The sequence below is a fragment of the Puccinia triticina genome, chromosome 12A (genome assembly GCF_026914185.1).
Source record: "Puccinia triticina chromosome 12A, complete sequence".
Classification (NCBI taxonomy): domain Eukaryota; kingdom Fungi; phylum Basidiomycota; class Pucciniomycetes; order Pucciniales; family Pucciniaceae; genus Puccinia; species Puccinia triticina.
The window spans coordinates 5,146,050-5,172,358 of record NC_070569.1 but is presented as its reverse complement, the minus strand read 5'-3'; the positions used below and the strand labels follow the sequence as shown (position 1 = coordinate 5,172,358).

At 47.7% G+C, this 26,309-nt stretch overlaps 6 protein-coding genes across 6 annotated transcripts; all 6 read left to right on the top strand.

The window, feature by feature from the left end:
* Positions 1 to 315: 315 nt before the first annotated feature.
* PtA15_12A505 (uncharacterized protein) lies at positions 316 to 1,249 on the top strand (the record flags this gene model as incomplete). The annotated part of the gene is made up of 2 exons (XM_053162121.1): positions 316 to 685; positions 774 to 1,249. 2 exons carry the CDS (start codon positions 316 to 318, stop codon positions 1,247 to 1,249), a joined length of 846 nt encoding a protein of 281 aa, XP_053026070.1.
* Positions 1,250 to 4,518: 3,269 nt separating this feature from the next.
* Positions 4,519 to 7,518, top strand: PtA15_12A504 (uncharacterized protein; the record flags this gene model as incomplete). Its single annotated transcript, XM_053162120.1, has 19 exons — positions 4,519 to 4,717; positions 4,790 to 4,832; positions 4,918 to 4,969; positions 5,049 to 5,114; positions 5,186 to 5,233; positions 5,314 to 5,484; positions 5,565 to 5,661; positions 5,728 to 5,814; positions 5,896 to 5,905; positions 5,967 to 6,034; positions 6,095 to 6,232; positions 6,299 to 6,387; positions 6,463 to 6,552; positions 6,641 to 6,699; positions 6,766 to 6,951; positions 7,052 to 7,070; positions 7,132 to 7,189; positions 7,266 to 7,304; positions 7,376 to 7,518. 19 exons carry the CDS (start codon positions 4,519 to 4,521, stop codon positions 7,516 to 7,518), a joined length of 1,662 nt encoding a protein of 553 aa, XP_053026069.1.
* A 502-nt stretch (positions 7,519 to 8,020) lies between these two features.
* PtA15_12A503 (uncharacterized protein) lies at positions 8,021 to 11,159 on the top strand (the record flags this gene model as incomplete). Its single annotated transcript, XM_053162119.1, has 7 exons — positions 8,021 to 8,804; positions 8,863 to 9,001; positions 9,083 to 9,287; positions 9,348 to 9,726; positions 9,817 to 10,200; positions 10,279 to 10,985; positions 11,088 to 11,159. The coding sequence occupies 7 exons, from the start codon at positions 8,021 to 8,023 to the stop codon at positions 11,157 to 11,159; spliced, it is 2,670 nt and encodes an 889-aa protein (XP_053026068.1).
* A 6,444-nt stretch (positions 11,160 to 17,603) lies between these two features.
* Positions 17,604 to 18,617, top strand: PtA15_12A502 (uncharacterized protein; the record flags this gene model as incomplete). Its single annotated transcript, XM_053162118.1, has 6 exons — positions 17,604 to 17,749; positions 17,824 to 17,829; positions 17,910 to 17,952; positions 18,042 to 18,085; positions 18,351 to 18,375; positions 18,456 to 18,617. 6 exons carry the CDS (start codon positions 17,604 to 17,606, stop codon positions 18,615 to 18,617), a joined length of 426 nt encoding a protein of 141 aa, XP_053026067.1.
* A 1,127-nt stretch (positions 18,618 to 19,744) lies between these two features.
* PtA15_12A501 (uncharacterized protein) lies at positions 19,745 to 22,679 on the top strand (the record flags this gene model as incomplete). The annotated part of the gene is made up of 14 exons (XM_053162117.1): positions 19,745 to 19,963; positions 20,035 to 20,351; positions 20,433 to 20,618; positions 20,691 to 20,723; positions 20,793 to 20,938; positions 21,019 to 21,154; positions 21,241 to 21,250; positions 21,351 to 21,380; positions 21,463 to 21,540; positions 21,637 to 21,813; positions 21,911 to 21,953; positions 22,039 to 22,114; positions 22,222 to 22,381; positions 22,497 to 22,679. 14 exons carry the CDS (start codon positions 19,745 to 19,747, stop codon positions 22,677 to 22,679), a joined length of 1,794 nt encoding a protein of 597 aa, XP_053026066.1.
* Positions 22,680 to 23,844: 1,165 nt separating this feature from the next.
* PtA15_12A500 (uncharacterized protein) lies at positions 23,845 to 26,161 on the top strand (the record flags this gene model as incomplete). The annotated part of the gene is made up of 6 exons (XM_053162116.1): positions 23,845 to 24,288; positions 24,373 to 24,534; positions 24,624 to 25,153; positions 25,237 to 25,543; positions 25,641 to 25,772; positions 25,853 to 26,161. The coding sequence occupies 6 exons, from the start codon at positions 23,845 to 23,847 to the stop codon at positions 26,159 to 26,161; spliced, it is 1,884 nt and encodes a 627-aa protein (XP_053026065.1).
* Positions 26,162 to 26,309: the final 148 nt, after the last annotated feature.

The window sequence follows — 26,309 nt, the reverse complement described above, 5'->3', positions numbered from 1 at the left end:
TACGCGAACTACGAGACCTGAGCAAGGTGGAAGCACACCTGATGAAAACAACTCGAGTGAGAATGAGAGGCATACAACGCTATGAGAGAATCAGAAGGAGGCATACCTGCGGAAAAGGACCGAGTGAAGATGTGGATGAGTTGATGATTGAAGAACAAACTGAGATGAATAAGAAACAACTAGAGTGAAATGGAATTGAACTATGTACATCGCAGTTAGGTTAAGATCTATTATCAACTAGGTTTATCCGCAGCTTGGTGTCCTTGGGCCCGCGCACGTGTGTCTCAATAAATGACTCAAAAGGCTTACGACGACATGCCTAAACTTCGGGCACCAAATTTCGAATTTGTACCCGGCGGCAGGATCCTCTGTATGAAATGCCGCAATATCTGTCCTTGCGCTACGTGTCGCAGGGACCGGGGTGAGAACGGGGAGTGGGGTAATGGGTTGAATGGTTTTTACGACTTGACGGTTGAGGCCAGGGAGGAAGTGCCGTTGAAGAAAAAGAACCAGATCGGATCAAAAGCTACGCTCAGGAAGTCGTCCCACCGCCACCCAAACCTTGCGGATAAGGGACCAATCGTGGGTGATCGAGGAGTGAGTCACAAGCATCGAAATGGTCCAGAAAATGGAGCCGATTTAGAAGAAATAATTTGCTTGGAAAAATCATGGGCCGAGCTTACCGGTAAATCTGATCAAATCACAACCGGCCATGGATCGAACTCCTCCAATGGGAGGACCAAGCTAGTTGAATACCCTACCCAACCACCTAGCTGGCTCGAGAGCGTCTACAGCCAAAAAACCGCCCGATTCAAATCGGGGACCGCAATGTCCATGCAAACAAAAACTCTGTGCCGTCGAGAAGCGCTCAGATGATGAGCGCGATTGCACTGGGGACGAGACACCTATCAAGTCCGAGCGCCGTTTCCCCAAGGCCGGTGCGACTGCGGATATGGCCTCAATCCTGCAGAAGAAGAGAGAGAACTTGTTTGACTCGGAGGATGCCCGTCTGGAGCGGCACGAGAGACGGCTCAAGCTTGAGTTCCGCGAACTCGAGCTCAGCAAGGCACGCGCAGAGCTGAATCAAAAGAATGCTACCGCCAATGGGCTCGCAAAGGCTAAGATGATCCAAGACTTCTTGCGCTGCGGCTCGACCTTTGAAGAGGCCTTGAAGGCTACCAAAACCTGCCTTGGCCCTGCCACCTCTCATAAAGTGACAAGTCACTCGAACTCCTGCAGACCTGAATGACGCTTTCTGTGGAGATATCTCTTGCGGAGAAATGTAATTTGGAGACCATAAAGCTGTTCTGTGCTGTGGCTAATCTGACCTACTAGTTGGGAAGGAGGTTAAAATGCATGTACTTCTGCTTTCACTTTGTTTTGAACTCCAGGCACTTCCTCGGTAATCAGAGCATATAGTTGAAGCCACACAAAGCTCCTGATTGCTCTGGATTCTGATTGATCACTCTCGTCCGTTTGACTCTTCGAGAAACTTACATTAGCACTGTTCACAACATCAGCAAGATTGAAATAAAGTTTATCCCATTGTGCCAGCCAATTTGGCTGGGAAAGTATGCTGATATATATCTCTCACCATGGTCATAGATTTCTTACGTGAACAGTGCTATTTAAGACTCAGCCAGGGGTGACTCAGAGTCAGGGTGACTCAAATTGGGTTCATATTTGAGTCAGATGGGGCCTTTGTCAAGCTCCACTGCAACCGTTACATCCAACACAAATCACAATATGGTAATCCATCTCATGAAGGGTGCTTTGCTTCCAAAGGGGAGCTGCATATGGAGGCGCTGGACCGACATGTTGGACATCTTTTTAGTTTCACTTTTTTTATTTTTATTTTTAAAAAACAAGAAAGAATATTTGTTACTGGGAGCAAAGCGGGAGCGAAGTAGCCCATGATCGCCTAGCTTGGTCCCTGTACAACTGTAGGATCCTATAACCACTTCCGTGACAAGGGGCGCTGTAGATTCCAGTGTAGTCACGTGCCAGCGGAAGTACAGGGAGGTGTGTACATAGTCCCCTCGGTCCTTGCCTGCCCTTTTGCCCCCAAGAAAGAACCGTTAAACTTTCCACTAGCGCCTTAGTCATCGCTTCCTTTTGGGTTGTGCCTGCTCCCGGAGGACCCGCTTTGCTAACCCCTCCTCCCTTACCAATGTTGCTCGGCCAGGAGATCCCTCTTGAGCAAGCTCTAGCCGAAGTGAGGCCCTTGGGAGGAACATTCTCAGCGGACCCGGGATCAAACCTCCCTCCAACCCAGACAGAGTCTTGGGAAGCCTAAACCGGCTTTTGGGACTCCCCAGGCGCCGCGGCACGGCGCCAAAACTGTGAGCAGAAGGATGTGTTACCCACGGCTCAAGCAAAAGAGACCAATCACCCCGTCCCCAGTGCGTCCAGGATTTTGAATCAGCTCATTGGTAGCCCTTGGGAAGCCAAGGTACTTTATAAACAACTTTCCAGGAGCCTTGGCAGGCCAGTGGGCAACAATGAAATTTTGCCACTGGCTGGTAAGGTATGTACGTGCAGCAGCATGCTCCTCAGTGAGCTTTGTTGGTGAGAACAGGTCTCCCTTGCAGAGTCCAGTTGACTTGGAGAAGTTGAAGCCATTGGACTGGTCTCAATTCCTCAAATCATATGCTCTGAAATGCCGTTCTGAGTCTCCTGGGCACCTAACCAACCCCCAAGTCAGAGAGCAGCATGATATAGAGAGCACAATGTCAAAAGTCAGCATGTAAACAGCTTGACCAACTCTTCAGGGCACCTAACCAACCCCCTGTTGAGTGATAAAGGAGTTGCCGAGAATGAGGGGGGAGTTGGAGCGGGTTAAAACAGAAGAGGTATATATAGGAACCAGGCTGCTCATTTTACTACTTATGGTATTCAAAATTGCATATTGTGAAAATTATAATTACGTTTCATCACGCAATAGGTTTTACTAAGCTTGTCCAACTTAGATACGCGTAAATAAGCGTAAGGGAACACGTAACCTTACTCATCAAGGCATTTTAATTTACAGATAGCGGACGTGCAACAACTCGGAGTTCCGACAGGACTTAAGGATCAAGAAGAGGAAATACAAAGCTTGTATCTCCGCGATTTATACATTGATTAGCGGAAAAGCCAAAGAATAGCGCAAGAGCATTTTGTAACATAAATAGTTTCTCCAGTTGTATTTCTCCTTTCCTCATCGTAATATTTTTGTTCTTTTCTAAGCATTATCCTAGGAGTACAAACCCAAATCATAGTCCGTCTTACAATCATCAGAAATTATCAGAACTCTCTTTAAAAATCTGAATTTGGTATAAGTGCCTGTTGTTGTCATTAGCTCGTCTGTCGACATTCGTGAGAACCCCTCTCTTTGGCCTGTCCGATTTATTTTTGTATAACTCTAGTCATTACACATATGCCACTGTTTACATAAAATCATAAAGCCCATTTTGGCTGGGAGATGTCAACGTGCATAAAACTTAAAGTGACATCTCCCAGCCAAAATCACAGTTTATGATTTTATGTAAAAAAATCTTATGCAATTTTGAATACCATAATTACAGGATTTATAACAAATCCTGACACTGACACCTGTTTGAGTACTGCTACACATGCATTATATAAATACATACACTGATACAGACAGATACTGATCCCACATGTTTGGCGGATGCTGGAAGCGGAAGCAAGGAAAGATGGCTAGAGTCAAAACATGAAACATGACTGACAAGAATTTCTGGTTCAGAGCCATTTTTGTCTAGGAATGTCGGCTCAGGCACCATGTTTGGCTAGGAATGACGGCTCAGAGCCATGGTGGCTGTTTTGTCGGGCTAGAGGCACCATCAGACCAACACCAAGATGGCTGGATTGTTGCTCTGAAAGCATAACAATGACCGCTTTGTTGGTTCATCTGTCCATTTTGTCGTGGATTTACCGGCATTTCACAAAAAAAACACGAAATTGGCCATTTTTGTCGGTCCAGCGCCTCCATAGCTGCAGCCCACCAGGTCTGAATACTTTCCGAGATAAGCGAAGGACAATGCTGAACTGCGGAGTTTGCCATCAGGCAGCCAGTGGCCCTAAATCGTACAGCCCGACCCATTTTGCGGGGGATGGGCAATACGTTTGGCGCAGACTTCGTCTTGGCAGCCTGTCGGAACCTCACCCCTCACGAAAATCTGGTTGCTAACTCCGGTCGTTATTTGCCTCGGCGATGCCTTCCAACTGTGGCAGGGCCAATGTACATATGTATGTATTTATGTATTGCGGTGTCGAGATCATCAAATAGTTCGCTCCCATCCGCCAACTCAACGCAAGCCCCCATTTCCCACCACTCCTCGGCAGCCGACTCCACTCGTTCTACTCAACAGGCTGTACCAAGGTATCCCTCCAAGATTCGCAGAGATAATCAGCAACCGGTCGCTCGTTTCCGGATCACACCATACACGCACAAGGACGCTAGCCTTTCGGATCCTGTGTCATCGAGCGATTCCAGCCACTACCTAATCGGCCAGGATGCTGTCGAACCCTGCGAAGCTGGTCTTATTCGGATGCATGCTCCAGATCTCGAGCGTTGTCTGTCAGGCCCCACCGAAGCTCCAAAAATCAGGCCTCAAACAGTCGGATCAAGACAAGCAAAGGGCCGAAGAGGTCAAGACCGCATTTGCCGGCGCCTTCGATGATTACATGAAGTTCGGCTTTCCCGGCGACGAAGGTCTGTTTTGGATCACGGCGCAACTAAACTTCATTAAGCCATCCCACTGACTCTGATCACAACTGCCTGCAGTTCGACCCCTCACCAAAACCGCTCGCAATACTCGTAATGGCTGGTACGCCTCCGCAACGAAACATCTGGTTACTCATGCCGGCTTTCCTGCTGATCTCATCCGTTCATCATTTTAATTGGTGGTCCAGGTCAGCTACCTTGGTTGACTCTCTCGACACCCTTCTTGTCATGAATCTTCAGGTGAGTGTTAGACTATTTGGTGGCGCAGGCTTGTACGCAGAGATATGGTCTTAACTGATTCACCCATGTTCGGATTTAGGATCGATTCACGCAGGGCGTGGCAGACACTTTGAAGATCGATTTCTCGAAGAGTAATACGGAAGATGTGGGTACTCTTTTTCGATCAAATCTGTGGTGCTATTGTCGTAACTCATAGCGTGACCTTTGTAATCACAGGGTGTCTCAATCTTCGAGTCGACGATCCGATACATAGCCGGAATCCTCGTGCGTAACTACTCCCGGAGCCACTATATCCCTGTAAATAACGTCGTTCTGAAGCAAATGCACGTTCTCGTCATATCTAGTCAGCCTACGAGCTATCGGGGGCTACCAACGCTGCGCTTCTCGACCAAGCCCGCAGGCTAGGCGACAGACTTCTTGTCTGCTGGCAAGACGATCAACAGAACTTGCCCTTCCCCTTTCTTGATTTCGCCACCAATAAGCCCGTCGTGCGAGACTTCATCAGTGCTGCATCCGTGAGCACCCTCTGCTCAATTCACATAATTGATAGCATTTTTTTCTGCTATGCAGTAGTTAATCCAATTGAGACACTCAGGCAGGATCTCTTATCATGGAATTTGATCGTCTGAGCTTTTACACCCGCCAACCTAAATACCTGCAATATGCTACCAAGGCAGTGCAAACGATCATCAGTAGGTATTTTCCCCGCCTCCCGATCAATCAATTAAAAATTCTAATAAAGGGGGTTTTCTTTGCAGGAACTCCTTCATCACTTCCCGGACTTCCTGGATTGGTCTTTGGGGTCAAGAATCAAACCATTTTGAGTGATTTTTCTACTTGGGGATGTGAGTAATTATCGCGTTTTCGTAATGCAAAGTCAATAGTCCACTGAAACATCATTTATGTTTTCCAAATGAGTGGTTTAGCTGGCACAGAGTACGTATCCCTAGATCCTTCAGCAGATATTCGATAGCTCAATTTGTTCATTGCCACACAGCTCTTACATGGAATACCTCTTGAAGTACGGCATGCTTATCGACAACAAAGACCCCTCCTACTACCAAAGTGCGGCTTCGCCATTCAAATTGTCTTGTGAAACCCGGGCTGATGTTCTTCTTCGTACAGCGTGGCAACAGGCGGTTCAATCGTCCATCCAGAAGCTGATCCAAGTCTCGCCCGTTGGCAACTTGACCTACCTGGGTGGTTATTCCAGCTCGAGCAAGACTAGCGACTACGAGTTTTCGCATCTGGCTTGCTTTACCGGTGAGTGATTCACGCAGACACACATGATCCAAAAAAACAAGCCAGACTGATGACTCTTTACGATAGGCGGAAACTGGCTGTTGGGTGGGAAAGTCTTCCAAGACAATCAGCTGTTTGATTATGGCCTGAAACTGGTAGCAACCTGTATGGAGAGCGTTGAGTTTTGAAATTTCACTCCTTATGTCAGGGAGGACAAAGAAGTAACTGAGTAGCATTTTGACCGCGTACAGTATAAGCGGACTGCCACTGGACTCGGCCCAGAAATCTTCCGTTTTCTGGGACGAAACGGCGAAACCAATGATGAGAAGCCAAGCGCGCAAGTTGCGTGGTTTATAACCTCTCTGCTCCTTCTCGACCCATAAGCTCTGCAACTCAACTGTTCTTTTTTTTTTTTTCTCCAACCCACAGGACATGGAGTTCTTTCGGACGAATGGGTTCTACATAACGAACTCCGCCTACCATCTCCGGTGAGCTTTAGACCTGTCCTACCTTCTGAACTTGTCCTGACGATGGATTTCCCGCACGCCCGGCAGCCCCGAGGTGATCGAGTCTGCATTCTATGGGTGGCGGTTGACGGGGGACAGGCAGTACCAGGAATTCGTCTGGCAGGCTTTCAAGTCCTTGCAGAAGTACTGCAAGGCCCCTGCTAGCTTCTCGGATATCGAGAACGTCAACTCTGCCTCGAACCCTAAACCGTCTGATGCTTCGGAGAGCTTCTTGTGAGTGTTTTTTTTTTTTTTTGGTTTGGTTGTTGAAGGGCTCGACTGGGTGCGGATTCCGCGATAAGAAAAGCTGAGTGGTGTTTGATGATTGATATAGGTATGCTGAAACGTTCAAGGTTGGTCTTGTTGAACATCAGATGATTCGCAACTAAGCTGATCTTGGATTTCCGGTCGTAGTACATCTACTTGACCTTTTCGGACCCCGAGCTTCTGTCCCTAGACCAATACGTTTTCAGTTGAGTATTTCGGTACATGCGGAAAGACGAGGCTGGTGCTGATATATGATGATGATGATGATATCTTACCCCCAGACACTGAGGCGCACCCGTTCCGCTACCAACGCACACAAGGTGAGCCCTGATTTTGATTTTGTTCCTGAAATGCTAGTGATCCCGCCGAGTCTCAACTAAATTCGATGAAGATGCCAGCAACTCGACCGGTCCCTCGACCCCGATGGCGAAGACCGGCTCGAAGCGCGGATCTGCGCCTGCAGACGCCGGCGGTCGGTTCTCGGCCGGCCTCCTTCTGATCTGTCTGCTGTCGACCTTCGTCGGAGTGCTGTGATCGCCTGATCTGGGCGGGCTTTGCATATATCTTTTCATCGGGAAATCTGTTTGGCATTGGATTCATCGTTGCGTCTGGACCCCTGCTTACTGTGTTAGGTTGGAAGAGGATTGTGATTTCGTTCTAGTTTGGTCTATCTGCATATCTATCTCTTCTGTATTGTTTTTTTTCCCCTCGCGATTGGATAGTTTACACTGAATGTATATATGCAAGTATGTACATGGGCTCTTCTGATGAATAGCAGTTGTGGATCGCAAAGCATTGGATCATCAGTTTTTTTTGAGGAGAGATCAAGCTGAGGAATTCTGAGTTGCATGTAGTTTCTCTGCTGGGATGTTCGAGGAAGAATGTGACGGCTGGGATGATGAGCTTCAGGGCTGTTCGCTTCCTTGTTTCCGGGGCACAGCCCCCTGGAAAACCACATCCCCCGCCCACCCAGCCCAGCCCAGCACCACTTCAAGCACCCCCCAGCACCACTCCTCGCACACCCCAGCACCCCAGAATGAACCATCCACCCCCTCCAGCACTCCGCCATCCACCCCCACCCCCGCCAGCACACCACATCGACCTGCTCCGCGAGCTCATCCGCTCCGAGAAGACCTTCACAAACGACCTCTACACGGTCATCAGCCGGATAGCCGCAGCCTACTCGCCCTCCAACTTCCCCCCCGCACACCTCGACCGCCACTTCAGACTCATCGAGGCCATCTTCCGCGCACACAAGGCCTTCCTCACCCAGTCCATCCAGCCCATCGACCCGCCCCACCCCACCTACCCTCTGCTCACCTTCCTCGCCCTCTTCACCCAGCTCCTCCGCCACCTCCTGCCCGTCTACCACCGCTACTGCCACCCCACCGGCTGGGCCGGCGCCGGCGGCTGGTCCCGCGACCCCCACGTCGCCTCCAACCAGCTGCTCATCCACACCCTGCTCTCCCTCGACTGGCCGGCCAGCATCCCCCCCTCGCCGCCGATCTTCCCCGAGGCACCCTACCCCGCCGACGACCTCCTCCTGCTCGACGCCCACTCCACCCCACACGCCTCCCTCACCGTCTTCTTCGCCCTGCCCTTCGCCCGCCTCTTCTACTACCGCAAACTCGCCCACTTCTTCCTCCACTCCCTCCAGCACGGCAGACCCGAGCACAAGTCGGCCTACGACTCGGCACAGCAGATCAGCCTGCTCATCGATCGCGGCCGAGCCCAATGGAGCATCTCCCCCCTCCATCCGCCGGCCGATCCGATCGCCAGCCAACAACGCCCTGCTGCTGCTGTTGCTGCTCAGCTCAGCCGTGCGTCTCTCTCCTCCTCCTCCTCCCTCACTCCAAAAACTGAGATCATGTTCTGTAGCCCCTAGACAGCTCTCCCCTGTCCCACCAACAGCTCCCCTTCCCCAGACCCACTCAGCCCCTGTCCCGCCTGCCCTCAGGTCCTCGACCGAGACTGCCTTGAGCGGTCTGGCTGAGAGCAGCATTGGGAGCACCACCGAGTAGGACCCATTTCCTGTTTACCCTGAGTGACACCCACTGGAAGATTGATTTGTATCTTTCCCTCTCGTCCTGATTGACAGTGAAGTATTCGATAGAACCAACCCCAGCACCCCCCTATCATCCTCCAGTCACACCTTTGAGGCCCAGCAACAGGCAAACGCACTCAAACCTCAGCCGGATATGGTCCAAGTCAACCGCGGCGTGTTTGTTCAGCAGGCGATCATCAACCTCCAAACCCAGCTGGACACCAGCCGATGCTTGGACATCTTCTCCATGGCCCCCAAGGTTGGCCAGCCCAATGTTTCATATGCCCATCACTCAAGCTGATCCACTCTTCCATCGCAGCAATGCCGTCTTCTCCTGGCTCCTCCCACCCTGGCCTACTCAAGATCCTTACGATACAGCGGCGATGCCAGGTTCAAACTGCGCCCCCAGTCTGATCCAAACCGCGAAGTCGAAACCCCCTCCGGCCGACTGATTCTGATCACCGATCTCTTGATGTTTTGCGAATACAAGGAACAGTGCTCCCCCAACCATCCCAACATGTGGCTGATGTATCCCCCCTTGGCTGGAAAACATCTGCAAGTCAACCCCGTCGGTAGTGAGACCGACTTTGAAGTGATTGCTATGGGCAAAGAAGCGGTCAGAGTGTCTGTCAATACGCAGGCTGAGAGAGATGCTTGGGTCCAGCATCTACAAGAAGCCATCGAGTTTGGAAGACAAGGTGCGACCAGAGAGAGAGAGAGAGAGAGAGAGAGAGAGAGAATGTGCTCGTCCTCCAAGAATTCTACTGACAAACAAGCTCTATGCCCAGTTGCCCTCCAAAAACAAATGAGCCCTGTAGCTCCAGCTGAAAATCGCAACCAAGCCCCGCATGAAGAGAGCAGCAACTCGCTAAAAAACCCAAAGCTATCTGCGCTCACCAACCTGTCCATCAACGGAATCCCACCGAGGCTCGGCACCCAATCGCAGCCGATCAGTCCCAGCTTTTCGCACAGGAGCGAGCGTCCCCCGTCCTCGTTCTCCTCCCATCTCGAGCACCAGGCCTCTCAACTGGCCTCGCCGCCCTTTCCTGGCCAATACAGCAGAAGCCCTTCAGACGCTGGCGGATCGCTTGCCAACCAGATGGCAATGCATTCCTTAGGCCCACCGCCCCACGCTCAGAACGGTGTTGCGGGACAACCGTTGAGGAGTCCGAGTGAGTCCATCACCATTCTTTCTGACCATATATATATGTAACTCATGAGAGGATAGCGGCTAACATGGACGACCGCAGGCACGTATTCCGAAGGCTACCGCTCCCAACCAGCCCCCCCGCCCTCGCATTCGGTCGGCGAAGCTGGCCATCCCGGGCACCCCATGGCGATGCGCACGCTCCGCAAAGCGCCGTCTGCACATGCCCTGGGGGCGCGCTTCGATCCGCGTGCGGCGAATCTTCCGCCGATGCCGATGCCGATGCCGACCCAGCCGTCGGAGGACATGAGGCATCCCGCGGGCGTCCCCGCGCCCATCCGCCGCTCGACGTCCACGGAGCCGTACCGGGACCGGCAATACCGGCCGCCATCGGCGGCGATCCAGCGGGTGCACGAGCGGCCGGCGTCGGGCGCGACGTCGGTCTCGCGGGCGTCGCGGCCATTGGTGCACGGCGGGGCTCGCTCGGACGACTCGGACTCGGAGTCGGCGGCGAGTCCGGAGGACACACAACAGCAGGCCGGGCCGGCGGTGCTCGCGGCAGAGATGAAGACCAAAGTGTTCCTCAAGCAGGCCCATTCCCAGTGGAAGGCCCTCGGCCCCGCTAAGCTCCGCGTCTTCGTCCAGAAACCGAACAACATCAAGCAGCTCGTCGTCGCCGCTGACAAAGGCAACAAGACCCTCATCTCCACTATCGTCCTCTCCGACGGCGTCGAACGGGTCGGCAGGACCGGCGTCGCCGTCGATATCTCCGATCGCGGCGTCCGCACGGGCATCGTGTACATGCTCCAAGTACGCGTCCTTTGTTCTCTCTCTCTTTTTTTGTGTGCGCGAGAGGGGTCTGTTTTTTGTGGATGGCGCGGTGGGCTGATCTGTGTGCTTCGTTTCGGGTAGATGAAGAACGACACCTCGGCCGCCGGGCTGTTCGAGCAACTGTTGGAAGGCTCCGACCGGCGCCCCAAATAACGCCCTCGCCCCCACCCCTAATCTGCTGTCTTTTTTTTTTGCGACTTAGATCGCTGTGCTCACTTACACCCTCTTTCTCTCTCTCTCTCTGTCTCTGTCTCTTCGATATATTTTTACGCGCCTACTATCCTCGTTTAATCCTTGCAACACGCCCTTACAAAACGCCCGCTAGCTGCCGAATATTTATTTATTTATTAAAGCCCCGCTCCTCATCAATAGTCTTCCTCTCTACCTCGCCCGCGTTCTGTCTTTCTGTGTTCTGCCGCCCGCCCGCCTCGCCTCTCGCCCTCGCGCGCGCGCCCTTTTGGCTTGTATATCTACCCCACAATGCTCATCGGCTCTCATGGTGTCGAAATGGACTGCTTTTCTATATATCTCTGGTTCTCTCTCTCTTCTGTTTTGGGACACAATATACATGCCTTTTTTGTGATGACGATAGTAATATTATAGATTTGAGGGGGTTTTCGGGGGGTGGTTGGCCACGCTGGTCCCTGGTAAGCTTGGGGTGCACTGCTGGCTCATGTAGATATGGACATTGTCAGAACAAACTTTTGCTGTTTTTTCTGTGTAAAATCCCAGTTGAGATGCCATTTATATGGGAGTACATATGTTCCCAAAAGAATCTCTTGATGCTGATTCAGGCCCTGGACGGCTGGATTTTTGCAGGGAAATCTAACTCTTGGGGGCTCTAGATCACTCCTGAGACTACAGGCCCGCAGATCTCTAGCGGGAGTCATTGGTTATTGCTGATTGGTTTTGGGCCATTCCCCTTGTCCCATCCTTTTTTGGCCCACAATAATCCTTTTTTCTTTTTTCTTTTTTTGCTCCCTTGTACACACCACTTTGGCTACTGATTCTTCCAGTTGAGAAAAAAAGAAAAAAAAAGAGAAATAAAAACAGAATTGCTGCCAAACGTTTTGGGAAAAAAACGGTTTAGAGATGCAGGACACATGGGCCGGTTTGGGATGGGCAATGGTGGGTACATAGTTGTTGCTACAGTACCATGTAGCACAACAATATCACCACCAAATTTGGCCATTATTGTGATTTTTACCAGTAACAGTGGGCCAGGCTGAAACGCTGCGCTGCGCTACAAAAAAAGCGGTCTTTTGGCGCAGCGCAGCGGGGAGCCGCTGCGCGGTCAGTCCAAAAAGCTGTGCTTTGCGCTGCGCTGCGCTTTTTTGGCTGGCAGTGGGGGGTAGCGCAGCGATGGTTCCGCTGCGCTACCGCTGGAAGTGGGGGACTTCCCGTCAATCTGGGAACCCCTTCCAGACCCCAATCTGAGCCCAATTTTGCAGGGAAATTTAGGCTTTGAGACTCTGGGAGGCTCTCAGATTGCTCCCAGATTGCAACGGGAAGTCCTCCAGTAGCGGGTCCTCGCTTCTTGCCAGACCCAAAAAGCGGTAGCGCAGCGGGCGGGGCCGCTACTCTCAGCGCAGCGCAGCGGCCACCAAAACCGCTGCCTTTTTGAAGCGCAGCGCTTTCACCCTTGAGTGGGGCAATTTTGCCACACAAGGAGAGATTTTCCGTGGCAGCCTTGGTGATATCTGCACGTGGAGAAACATATACTGAGTAGAATATCATGCAATAAAAGGCCACTTGAAGTCTTATTTGGCCCCTTTATGGTATTGGTCTCACAAAGACAGGCCTGCAATGGTACATGTGAAGCATAGATTTACACACTACTGATAACAATAACAGTGGGTAGCTGCAAAGATCTGTTGGATATCTACAACAAAAGTAACTAGGGGCTTTCTGGGGTCCTGATTGGATTTATTCTGCCCCAGAATGGAACACTCATACCTAACAGCATGGCATCAGGAGTACATGATTCAAATTTCAAGTATTAACCAAGCTATTGATTGTGGTGAGCCGCCTGCATACTTGGCATTTGCAAATGTCTTGAGAATTTGGCTCTATCAAGCACGCTTTATCCCCAACTATAGAATTTGCTCTATTTTTGGAGGAGGGGGACCAATTTTTTGCAGGGAGCCTACAAAGGATAGATTAAGCCTGAAGCCATTTTTCTGTTCCTCTGCACCTAGTAATTCTCCTGATTTTTTTGATTGGCTGATTGTAAAGTAGGCCAGGTGTAGATTTGATTCATGTTTGCAAGTTGCTATTCAAGGCTGTTCAAGTGGCAAAAAAAAAAAAAAAAACAGAAAGCCATGGGGTTCTAGTACTGTCCGCCATAGAGCCAGCGCAGCTGGCTGAAATTCTTCCTTTTTTCATTATTTCTACCTCATTTTTATTACATCATTTTAACCTTAAGGTCTAAACTTTTTTTGCCTTCAGAAGCTCAGTCTCAGATATGGTTTTTCTTGCCTAGTCCTCACTGGCAACAATGGGCCTTGACTATACAGATATTGGTATAGTATAGTTATCATATTTTTTTTGGTCCAATAACAGTACTATTATTTCCTTTTTCCGTAATGAATTTTTAATACTATATCCAATTACATGAGGATTATTATTTTTTTGAAAATACTATATCCAAATGAAGGAAGAAAACAAAAAAATCTCAACACTATACGGGCATACTGCCCAGATGTGGCCAGTACCACTACTCAGTAGGGATGAAAATCTATCTATTTCTTGGGCTTGCAAAATCCCTGAGAGGGGAAAATCATCACAAAGCCACATGGATTTTGAAGTAGTTGAAGTCAACAGACAACCACGTCTGGAGCCACAGAGAGCAATCTCTCAACAGAACAAGACCTAAATAAGCCCTTTCTATTACTGCAAGGACCAGGTAGGTGTCATGGTTTGCCTGTACAATAATCAGGAGCCCGAATATCATTGCTATATGTTTACACCTGATTAAGTGTGTTATCACGGTAACCAGGGGCAAAAAAAGTTACTATACCTGTATTTTTTGTTTCAGAGAAAAACCACAGAATACTATACGGGCCACTTGCAGCAAGGGCCAATACTGGTACAGTTATTAGTATAGGTTGGTACAACCAGACCTATACAATAGCAGAAAGGCCCAGTTATAGTAGAGTATAGTATAGGCCCATTGTTGTCACTGGTCACTTTTCAATAGCTCAACTTCTTCATAGAGTTTGGTGTTTCTTGAAGCACACACACAGCCCCCCACATGTAGGTGAAACAGAGTGCACCAAACACATGTACATATACTTATGGTTGTCAAAGTTGGAATTCATGCATGCATAAATGCGTAAATCATAAATTCATAAAAATTCTTTGGCTGGGAAAGCCAAAGATTACTTAAGCAGATTGGTGAGATCCCCTGCAAACAAAGTTTTATGAATTTATGATTTATGCATTTATACAGCTAGGGTGTTCAAAGTTGACTTGCATAAAATCATAAAATCATAAAATCATAAAATTCTAAGCTGAAAAAAATATGTTGCACCCAAGCACTCAAATTAGAGCAACATTTCTAGAATGGTACATATGAAATCATCACTTGAAAGTTTTATGATTTTATGAGTTTATGCATTGAAAATTTTATGATTTCAACTTTGAACACCCTTAGCATGAAATTCAACTTTGACAACCATAACTACAAGAAAAACTCTCTCAACTGCTAGCAGTTTACATGTGGGTTACTGCTGTGGAACTGCTGTTCTAGCTCCACCCAAAAATACATAAGCTTTTCCTGCACAGTGACTGTGCATTGAATCTTGGTCAACAGTAAGATTTGACAAAGAATTGTGTAATACCACAAGCTTGCTTGAAGTTCTTGCATGTCCACTGCTTGCAGTTGCTTGAATTTTGCTTGCAGTGTCAGTGATATGCAATTATGGAAGAAAATTGGGAAAATTTTCAGAGTCAGGATCCCCCATGCAGCTGTGGGATGCACCGACTTCAGGCAGACAGAACCATACACTCAGATCACCCAGGATCACCAACCAGAGGCTGCTAACAGGTGCCAAGGATATCAATAGTTAGTAACTTTTTTCACTGAACCCGGTTTATCTCTGAGTACAACTCTAAGTACCTTTTTGCTCCCATTCTTCTGTTTCAAGGGCCTTCAACTTCAATCAAGGATCAATCAATATCATCATTCTTTAAGATACATCCATAAACTCCCTGTTGCAATCTATTTAAAAGAAATAGAACTCAGAGAACTCAGACCCAAGGACCCCAACCCTCCTTTCCCCAGATCACTCATAAAAGAATTAGGCCTTACAATTTTCACAAAGTTGTGGATCATGTGTTTTGTAAATTGGGGGATTTGGGCCCTGTGGGCCCAAATCTGGCAAACTGCAAGAAATAGAAAAAACATGTGAGCCTCTCACCCGGATCCCCAGTACATAATTAGGGATTCAACAAGTTCCTTCCTGATTGGAGGTCAAAGAATGTACAAGGTGCTTTGTGCTACTTCCCCCCACCCAGTGGGCAAGCAATGTTTACTAAGTTTGTGCCCAAAGATACCTAAGATATTATATAGATTTGATTAACATGTGAGGAGCAATGGATCTCACCTAGGGAGATAGGCAAGATATACTTCATGAATTTTGGCCCCACCAGCACCCCATACATCCAGTATTTCAGGAGTGAGACCAATATTAAACAAACACCACCAAAATTCAAAGTGCTGTCAGCTTCAAACTTTGTTTGGCTCATCAGTGGATTTCTGAAATTTTAATGCTCCATAGGTAGCAGAGTGAGACTTTCATTTTTATTTTGCTGTTATGGAATTCCCTTTCTGCTGTGGGGTGTGCCGTTTGCAATTTCACAAAGCAAGTCTCCTCTAGTAGCAGGAGGGACAGGACCCCATCATCCCTTTTTGGTGAGCATAGATGAAGGCCCCTCTTGTTGAATAATAGGGGGTTTCAAACCACCTCCAGGAAGTCTTTCAGTTCGGACTTTCCAGGAAAAATTTCCCCCACCAAAAAAAATTTCCTGGGACCTGGAGTTTGAGTCCCCCCAAATGCTCAAGAACAGAAAATTGGAACCAGGAATCACTCCCAGGAAATGGGAGTGGCTTTATCTCATAAAATTCCATTGCGGCCGGGTTCCCAAAGTGCCATCAAGGCCCACAATTGCACCACCTTGTGGAAGCTTGCCGCACTTGCCATTGAGACCGGGAGTTTGCACCTAAGACTGTGCTGATAACACTCACTACTAGTTTGTACACTTGGTGGCCAGTACAAACCAGCCATTGAAAAGCTGTGAGTCATCTCAACAACCAGTTTGTACTGGTCATTGAGCAGCTTAAGTCCTCTCGCTGACCGGTTTGTACAGGGCATTGGGAGGGGATCTTGAGTTATTGCGGTCATCAAGAAGCTTGTGTCATCTCAATGGCCAGCTTGTACTGGTCATCAAAGGACATCAAGCGACTTGAGTCCTCGAGATGACGGGTCACATCAAGAGGGTTTGAGTCCTCATCCTTGATAACCAGTTTGTACTGGTCATCAAGAACAACCATCCAGACTGGTCATTGAGAGCATCTCCACCGCAGGTGCTAAACCGGGTTGCTAAACCAGATATAGCACCCCAAACCTGCTTTAGCAACACCACCGTGGGTTCCAAACACACATCAAATCTGCCAAATTGCCTCTTGGGAGCTATCCTGTTTGCAAATTTGGAAACAGGATAGCACCCCAACCTCGTGCCACCCTTGCAAGTATCACACATCTCTCATGTGATACTCTCACCTTCTCCCCTGACAGCAACACAAAACCACACATTTCACAACTGCAAGCTGCCAATCATGGCAACTTGCGGTGCAAAGCTGCCTTGCTGCAGGTTGCTAAAACTGCGCCCCAGTCGCCGAACTCAAAGATTTGGCAACACAGTTTAGCACCCGTGGTGGAGATGCTCTGAGGAGCTTGAGTTCTCTCAATGACCGGTCAGGCCAGTCATCAAGAATCTTGATTCATCTCGATGACCAGTACAAACACTGGTCATCGAGCACCTTGAGTCCTTGAGATGACCGGTAAGACCGGTCATCGAGAGGGTTTCAGTCCTCCCAATGACTGTGTGGTGGGAAGATGGCAGGAAAAAAAGTCCCGGGGGTTCAGTTCTGACACTGTTCGGGGCTAAGGTAAGATGGTATTGTTTCTTTGTTTCGGACTCTTTTTTCCTGATTTCCTGGACCTCCTGGAGGGTCTTGCCGGTCAGGAATCCAGGTCCGCAGGAGACGTTCCAGGAGGTGTTTTTTTCCTGGAAAGTGCAACCTGGACAACTTCCTGGAGGTGGTTTGAAACCCCCTAATGTAATCTTTGTCACAAGTGAAAATCCTTACTGCAAGACATGAGGTTTCCTGGTCAAGTTTGTGCTGAAGGTGCCAGTGGCTTAGGGGTGACCTGTGACAGATAGCGAGATCGAGACATGTCATGAACAGGCCGTAGCTAGGGCCTGTTTGCCAAGCGAACACAGTTTCCCACGAAGAAACCCAACATAAAAACAACGGCCGAACCAAAGACCTCGAGAAACGCCCGATTCTGCTCGATTATATCCAAGAACATCATGGCATCCCCAGCCAGTCGTCCCTCTCCAGCACCAAGCACCCCCGGCTCGCAAGCCCCGACGGCTAGTCCAGCGGCTGCCATCAACCCAGCGACTAAGAAGAAAGAAATCACAGCAGTCCAAGCTGCCAAAGCCAAGGCGATGAAGTAAGTGTTTTCTTTATGGCATGCTGAACATCCCGTGTCTTATCAATGTTTGTTTTTGATGATCATTCAAACAGTGTTTTGTGAGTCAATTCCCCCTGATCCCGATATCCCAGCATCCCATCTCCTTGTTAGCTTACAGAATCTTCAAATGCTAAATCAGCACTAGCGATGGCTCGTTTTTGGAAAGATTCAAGAAGATGAAGGTTCGTCGACTTTTGCTCAACCGAGATCCAGCTTATACCGATCCGGCGTGTCCTAATGTATAATTACGTATTCTGTCGCTCATCAACAGGAGGAGGAAGTGGAAAAAAAGAAACAGGAGGATGCCCTAGCACGGTAAGCCTCAGAAGATTCCATTTATGTTATTTTGTTCTTTTGATTTTCCCGCCCGTTCCTTTCGTTGCATGTGAGTGAGTTGTCAGCTGGTCGTCGACTTGCTCATTTGGATAATGACGAGAACGTGCCCGCTAACATCAAAACAGCTGAATAAATCGATCTAATGACGCTTCACATCAAATTGAGCCTGCCTAAAGAGCAGCACCCATGTCCGATTTCTGAATGCTTGTGTTTGTTGACCCTATTGAGATTACCATTTATACAGGAAGCAGGCTTCCGAACAGCGCATCGTAAGTCATAAGTCTGTTTTTCTCTCTCACGTTGACTATTTACGCTAACTTTCACTTGACCGACTGATACCAACGAGCAGAAAAATCGTGGCAAAAGGACTGCCGATCCTAATGATTCAGCATCATCATCCAAGAAGACTAAAACCGAAGAAGAAGACAATGCGTATCTCCGAGAAGTGCGCAAATTACAAGGCCACAGTCTTCGAGACGAGGGTGCGGGTGTTCGTGCCTTGGTGAAATAGAAGTCCAGCTAAGGTAATTCCCCAGAGCCAATTTACCAACCGGACTCTCACACTATGCTTTTCATCGATCTTGCTCATCTCCTCTTACTACCTTCTTTGTATCACATTCAGCATTTCTGTATCATCATTCGCATTCAATTCGCAAGTTGTACTGCTCACTTTTCTGCTACAGTTTGCGAAAGAATGTCCGAATTCATACCTTGATCTTGTTCTTCTCGGAAATCAATTGACCAAAAAAAAAAGCTTTCAAGAGATGGAAAATCAGCTAACTTCTCCTTGCACAGTTTCATCCTTTCTAAAATATTTCATCTGACCCTGTATTACAACATTTACCTGCATCATGAGACACTAGAGGCGAAGTCATTGTCGACTTCCATTTTGACCACTCGTTGGATTTTCTTGTTTTGCCTAAGCATCAGTAGGAGATGAGGCGCTTGCTTGAAGAGTTTGAAATCATTTGGACGACCAAATTACGTACCTCATAGCCTGGTCGCCTTAGCGACTCGGTGACGCGTGGGGGACTGGCTAAAGATCCCGGTGACATGCTCCTGGCATGGCTGTAGTTTCCTGCGAACTTAACACAAGTCCCTCCCGTCTCCGAAGGAGAGGCTTAGTTAAGCTCGAGTTTCCTGCCGATGAAACGCGGCAAGGCTTCACTCCAGTGGAAGTTGGCCAGAGTTGGCCACATCCGAATATGTATGTGATTGATGTTTCGATTGTACATGGCACAAAACACAAGCTGGCCTGTTTGGAACTACCAAAGTTGGCTGAAACATCCCCCCGCCCCCCCCCCCCCTTAGACTTCACATTCTCTCATCTTCCGGCCAAGAATTTCCAGCGGGCTATGCTAGAATGAGTGACAAAGTAAGATACGCCTTAGCATGGGATCCATTCGTGTGATGACTCCAGTAGCCACTACTGATCGTCTTCGAAGCCACAAAACGGGGTTTCCTATTTGGCGCTTAATATACCTCTGAACCAATCAGCGTTGATCATAGGGTGCTTTGAATATCGGAACCCAACTATAGGTGAATCCCCTCCTCAAGGCGAAAATATCTCGACGCAATTTGCATCTTCACACTCTTTTACTCCAAGCTCAGTCGTTCATCAAGTCGTTCACTGTTAGTATGCTCAATCTGCGGCGGAAAATCCCGCACCTCAAGTACCTTTCGTTTTTACTACCATTGTGGATCGGAGCAAACATTCTCACCCAGGCTGGATGCTCAGGAGAAACTTCCTCTCCAGAAAAACACTTCAATTTGCCTCATTCTCCGTCGGGAAACTACGAACCTTCCCGGGTCCAGTGTCCACCAGGGTTGCGTGTTCGTCAGGCTGATCAATATCCCGTAAGTGTCTTCAGCTTCCCTTCAACTGGTTATATTTTAGATTGATTGGCTGAATTTCATTTTGCCCCAAGTGGCCCATCAGTCCTGGGGAGCATGATTACACCTCAGGAAAAGCAAAGATATCAATTCCGCTCTGGCAAAGTTACCTGAATCGACTTCGCCTGCAAGACTTCAATGTCACTCAATTCTTGGAGTCTGCTGTTAGCACAGGGGGGGCTGCTGGTGAAACCCTACCGAACATTGCATTCGCGACATCCGGCGGCGGTGACCGGGCTTTACTATTCAGTGCCTCAATGCTAGACGCTTTCGACTCGAGAAATAAAGAAGCCGTCGAAGCTAAAACTGGTGGGGTATTACAATTGGCAAACTATGCCACTGGACTTTCTGCGTCAGTAAACCGCGGAGCAAGAGTCCAGGATCCGATATCAAAGGACTAATACATTATTTCAAAATTTGTGGGATTTCTTAGAGGCGCGTGGCTGTTGACGAGTTGGGCCACAGCTGACTTCCAGCGTATGCGTGAACTAAACGTAACCGTATGGGGACTCAGGGATAAAAAAGGCTATATTTCTTGGAGCCTAAATAAAGCCATACCAAAGCACCTCTCACAAGTCTACAGGAAATGGAAGGCTGGTTTTGATATTAGTTTTGTTGAGTGAGTTTCGTGGAACGTCAAGGATTCATTAGACTTGCCAAGGTTGTCCTAATACAAATTATCTTTGACTAGCATCTGGGGAAGAATGCTTTCTACCCAACACCTGTGAGTACTTAGATCTTCTCCAAACTGGAAACAACCTTTTTACTGGTGTTCCGATTTCCATGATTGCAGTGATGACCCGGAAGACGGGAAAGGCATACTATTTTCTTCCATCAAGGAGACGCCTGCTTACAAAGCGCGCGAGTTCCCACTCCCGATTTTGGTGAGTCTTTCGAGGAGAGCTCCGGGTGAACCGGTTTCCTTACAAAGTCCCATTTGTTCGTCATTCCAGACTTTCCTTTCTCTATTATTTTTTATCTGACGTGTTCTTTTATTCTTATTTCCCACGAAAAAATAGACGAAATGACCCCAGAAGATTTCTCAGTATGGCACCCCGGTCTAAATGCATCCATCCCAATGGAATATTTGGGAAGTACGATGTCTTTTGGCGAGGGTCGAGCGGTGTCGTGTGTGAAAGGTTTTGACAATGCAGGGTTAATATTTCTATCCTCAAGGGAAAATTAATCCAGGAAAATAAGCATCTCTAACCATTTTTTGTCTTCCCTCCGGTGAAATAAAGGTTCCTAATGGTAAATCAATCTCCGGCCAAACGGTATAAGTTCAATCGTGAACGGCTCCCCATTTAGCCTGAGGCTTTGGTTAACAATACTGCTTTTTTACCACTCATAGGGAGTTTCCAGCAATGTTTTTAGCTTCCAAGTGAGTTTTCCAATCACCGAATCATTATTCTTCCTGTCATGGAATAAAAAAATCGACTAAAACGTTGTTTCCAACTACACAGGATGGATCAAATACAACGCCAAACCTTGGCGAAAAAATCGCCAATGCATTAATCAAGGGGACATTTTACGAAGCTTTGGTTGGTATCAATCTAACATGTTATGAAGGATGGAAAAGACACTTGCGTTTCCGTTATTTCTAAGGGATTTGCTCATGCCCCCTCTTTTTCGATTAGATTCCTAATCCTTTTTATGGACAAAATTCCGGACTTCCGTCTGGCAGCGGCGGATTTGTCGATTCCAACGCCGAGACCTTGCTTTTAGCCGACGGAGCGATGGCACAAGAAAATCTACCCTTGTTTCCATTGCTTCAACCCTCTAGAAAGGTAGACGTGATTATTGCATTGGACGCAGTTGAGTTTCATTCGGAGATCTGTTTTGTTGTAATTTGATCACTGAAACAGGTGAAGCACGCAATCGGGTTCCTAACGTTTTCTTGATCGTGTTTAGACTGTGAATGGCCACGCCTTTGACGCACCCAACGTAGATGGATGTAAGAAAAACCACTATCAAGTCTTAAAACGTCCATGCGACCAACAACTGAAGCCCTCGACAAACAATCGTGATAAATCCTACAGATCCTAATGGAACCGCGTTATACCAAACATATTTGAAGTTCCAGAGTCCAGATTTCAAAAATTATCCGTTCCCAAGGTAAAGTTTCAATCTATTTTTTTTTTCTTCTGTTACCAGGCCAAATTCGTGAAGATTAACTGATTTTTGTTTCTATTCTGTAATTTTGAATGGTTGTGAAACCCAAGAATACCAAACAGTCTTCATACTGAATTCGTCACGGGTGGATATAATAAGAGGCCTACTTTCTTTGGTTGCGAAATGGAAGCCGGGCCATTGATCGTTTATCTACCCAATTATTTTGCGTCTCATAGGACCGACATGAAAACGATGCAAACCCATTTCACTGTCAGTTAATGACCAGAATCTTCAATTTTATGACATACTGTGGGATCTTAACTGAAGTAAGACGTGCACCTATGGCCATGTTTGTTTCCTTTAACCTTCCCTAATATAATTTTAGGGCGAGGAGATTGATGGGTTTTTCAAGAATAGTTTCCTCATCGCAACCCAGAAGAACTCAACTCTCAACGATCCCGAGTGGCCTGAATGCTTGGGTTGTGCCCTCATAGACAAACAACAACAAAGATCAAATAAACCAAGAACACCACAATGTACCCAATGCTTTAAGAAGTACTGTGGTTAATTGATAAAGACACTTTTTGACCCATGTGCACAAGTTGAACTTTAATTTCTTAGAGCATCTCCAACGCTCCCTGGATGGCGCCGAACCTGGCTTGGGGCCCTGAACCACATTTCACAGGGCATTGCAGGCCTCTTCCACAGCGGACTTGCCAGAATTAGTGACCCAACAAAAGGCTAGACCAGCTTGTTGTTGGCCAGACCACACTACACCCATCATCCCACCTCCGCAATATTTTTTGTACACCACAAATCACACTTCTAACCATCATGAGCAACACTTATACAAACAATCTTGCACCTAGTTGGAAAGAGAAATAATCAGTTTCAAAGATGAAGGACAAAAGGCCAATGAGCACTGCAGTGATTCGGATCTGTTGTGCGCAACAAAACTGCCAAAACCTCAGCTTATAATACACCCCAAATCACTTGCACATTCTCAGACAATGTGAACAACTGATCTCAATATTTCCATCAGATTCAAGAATTTAGCCTATCTTAGTGCCATAATAGCAATATACTCTTGAACAATATAAAGTGTAATATTGCTATTATGTCACTGAAGATGGGCGAAATTCTTGAATCTGATGGAAATATTGAGGAGATGAGTTGTTCACATTGACTGCAAAAACCTTTAGGTACCACATTATGAGTGGTTTGTTTTTATTTAATGATTTGTGCAATATAACACCTACAGTTATGATGCGTCCAAACGGGCCTTATAGTATCTGATACATATGCGAGTAGAAGGGAAAGAGAGAGGGATTCAACTATGAGATATGTTGAGACCAGGAGAATCGCACTTGGAGGTCGTTCACGGGTTTTTGAGGGTCGGCGATTCCGGTGGAGGACCCACATTAGGCAAGTTTGGGGATGATTTTCATCCTAGCGATTAAAAATAAAGTTCAACCAGGTTCAGCCAGGGGGACTCGCTTGGGCGACGAGAATTGTGCTCACTGCGCGTATACAGGCAATTACTTACAGGGACTGTATACTGGCGGGAAGTTCAACGAAGAGCTTGCATTTCGCCATCGACAGGCCGAAGATCACTTTTGGAACGATACATATAGGTAGTACAAGAGTAAGTGGCACTGGAACACCGTATTTATGCATCCCGCCATCAGATGGTGATGTACTCGTTCTTCCCTGAAGGTAGAAAAGCTGGAGCGATGGCGAAACGACCAAGCAAGAAGACTCCTCGTCAAGGAACGACGTCTACCTCGATGGCTCTCACCTGGACAGGATCGTTTATGTCGCTTGCTAGTATCATCATCGCCCTCTTTGGCTTGGATCTTGCCAGAGTGGCTTGCCAGTCTGCTCTTCATCCGCTGTTTGGATCGATTGGATCAAATCATAATTTCGAACGATCGGTCCAAATCATCGATTTCTTGCTCGCCCCCCTTGCCAATTTCTTGCTCCCCGTCCTGGTCCCGAATACGACAACAGCCAGCTTCCTAGCAGCCTTCTTGGTCTGGAAAGCCCCGCACACCTTCGGACGGTTGCTTTCAAAGCATTCAGGAAAACTCGGTGTTGTCCGGGGTCCACATATCTTTCAGCTTCTAGCTTATTGGCCGATCAGGCTGACTGGGATGGCTGCTGGACATGCGGCTGCTGTGGGTTTCATTTTCATTGCACACGAAATCCGCGTCGCTTCGATGATTTTATTCTGAAACCACATTCAAACGGTACTCTCCCAGATAAACCTTACAAAACAATACACATCGCAACTGGGCACACAACGCAATGGAGTGATCGAGATCATTTGCCATGTCTCACTCCCTTGGGCTCTCCATGGACTCACTGGGGCGATGATTCCATGGGCCAATCAGGCACTGAACCATTTTCCACCCTGCCGAATTGTAAGCATAATTAAGCCTTCAAAGTCTATGGGCGGTTGAAGCTTGACCGGCAATACTGCGAATCTCGACGATGTTTTGAACGTATTCAGTTCAACCTGGCTCCCGCATTGTTACTGGCCATCGTGGTCGTAGGCGCGCTCCTTGAATTATCCAGACCGCAACGATCAATCACCCTCAAGAAAGTCGACGCGAGCATCATTTTGATGTGCCTTTTCAGTTCGCTCTTACTTCCATTGCCAAAACAGCTATGTCGAGAGTCTGACGAACGAAAGACAATATCGACGAGCCACGCCGACTACCTGCCCTTGGCCAGAAGGCTATCTGCAACAGGCATGGTCCTTGTAGGAGAGTTGACTCAAGAGAACGGTTCACAATTCAGGTTCATGAGGTGTGATCATTCGTTACTGGGCGGAATTTGGATCGGATTGGCTAGACAGAATATATTAAAACGCTCAGCTGCTACGCACACGCTGACTGCAGATCAACTCGAGATCCAAGCGATCCAGGAAGCAGAATCAATCTACCCTACATTTATCCTTCAAAGCGCGGTCAGACTGGTTGAAAGATCGGATCAAAATCTTACTACAAGCCAAGGTAAAAAACTGAAAGCACTTTTGCTGTAAGCATTTCCAAAGTTTTCTCTTTTTACATACGAATCCTTCAAATTCGGACTATTGAGCTACTAATTGACGTTCCTCTCAGGGGAGTGGGGGTTGGTGTTTCAGCTCGAGTTCTAATGAAAGATGAAGTGGTTGTAACAGTTGTGGAAATCGATCCTATGGTGTACGAATACGCCCAGAAGTATTTTGGATTCCCCACGCCAGATGGCGGGATCTTTCTTGAGGACGCTAGGGTTTATCTTGATCGACAAGACGCCGGGGGCGATGGAGATTTCGACTATATCATACATGATGTCTTTACGGGTGGATCGGTTCCATCATCTCTATTCACGTTAGAATGTTGGCGGGCGATTCGAGCAAAGTTAAAGGTTGACGGAGTGCTGGCGGTGGTGAGCTCAACACGCGGAAGGTTTTTTTGTTCTTCAGATGATAATCTAACAAGCTTCGACGCTGATTTTACTACGAATTTCGCTGATTACCTGATAGAACTTCGTCGGCCGACCCTTGTCCGAGGCTGCTTCATTCGTCCTCACGACCTTATTCGAAATATTCCCATTTTGTCGCGCTTTTTCTGAAGATTCTGGCGTCCCGATATCCGACTCCGATTACCAAAACATGGTGCGGTGATCTTCAGTACAGACTTTGAGAGTTTCAGAGTTCGTGTTTGAACGTGTGCTTCCTTTTGATCACCATCACAGGTAATATTCTGTTCACCCACCAGCAAACCCAGCTTCAAGAAACCAATGGATACAGAAGGCTTTGAGCCGAGTGCATATCAATCTCAAGTTCTCAATTCATTTGAAAAGCACGAAATCGATCTCGGAAAACTTCCCCCTCATCAACATCGACAAGAAAATCAAGATCAAGGGAAAAAACCGAGTGAATCGTTTATCTTAACAGACCTGAATATGGCACAGCTCGATCGTGCTCAAGTTCAGAACGGACTGTTTCATTGGGAAATCATGAGGAAGATTCTTCCAAATGAGCTTTGGGAGAATTATTATTGATCTGATGTAAATACATCCACCATGTTTCCTCCAGAAGCATTGCATATTTTAAGGTATGATGCTTTAGCCATGTATAGTGGTCCTCAAAATTGAATCATGAATGCATACTCATAAATTTGTAAATAGTTTTTAACTGGAATAGGAGTGT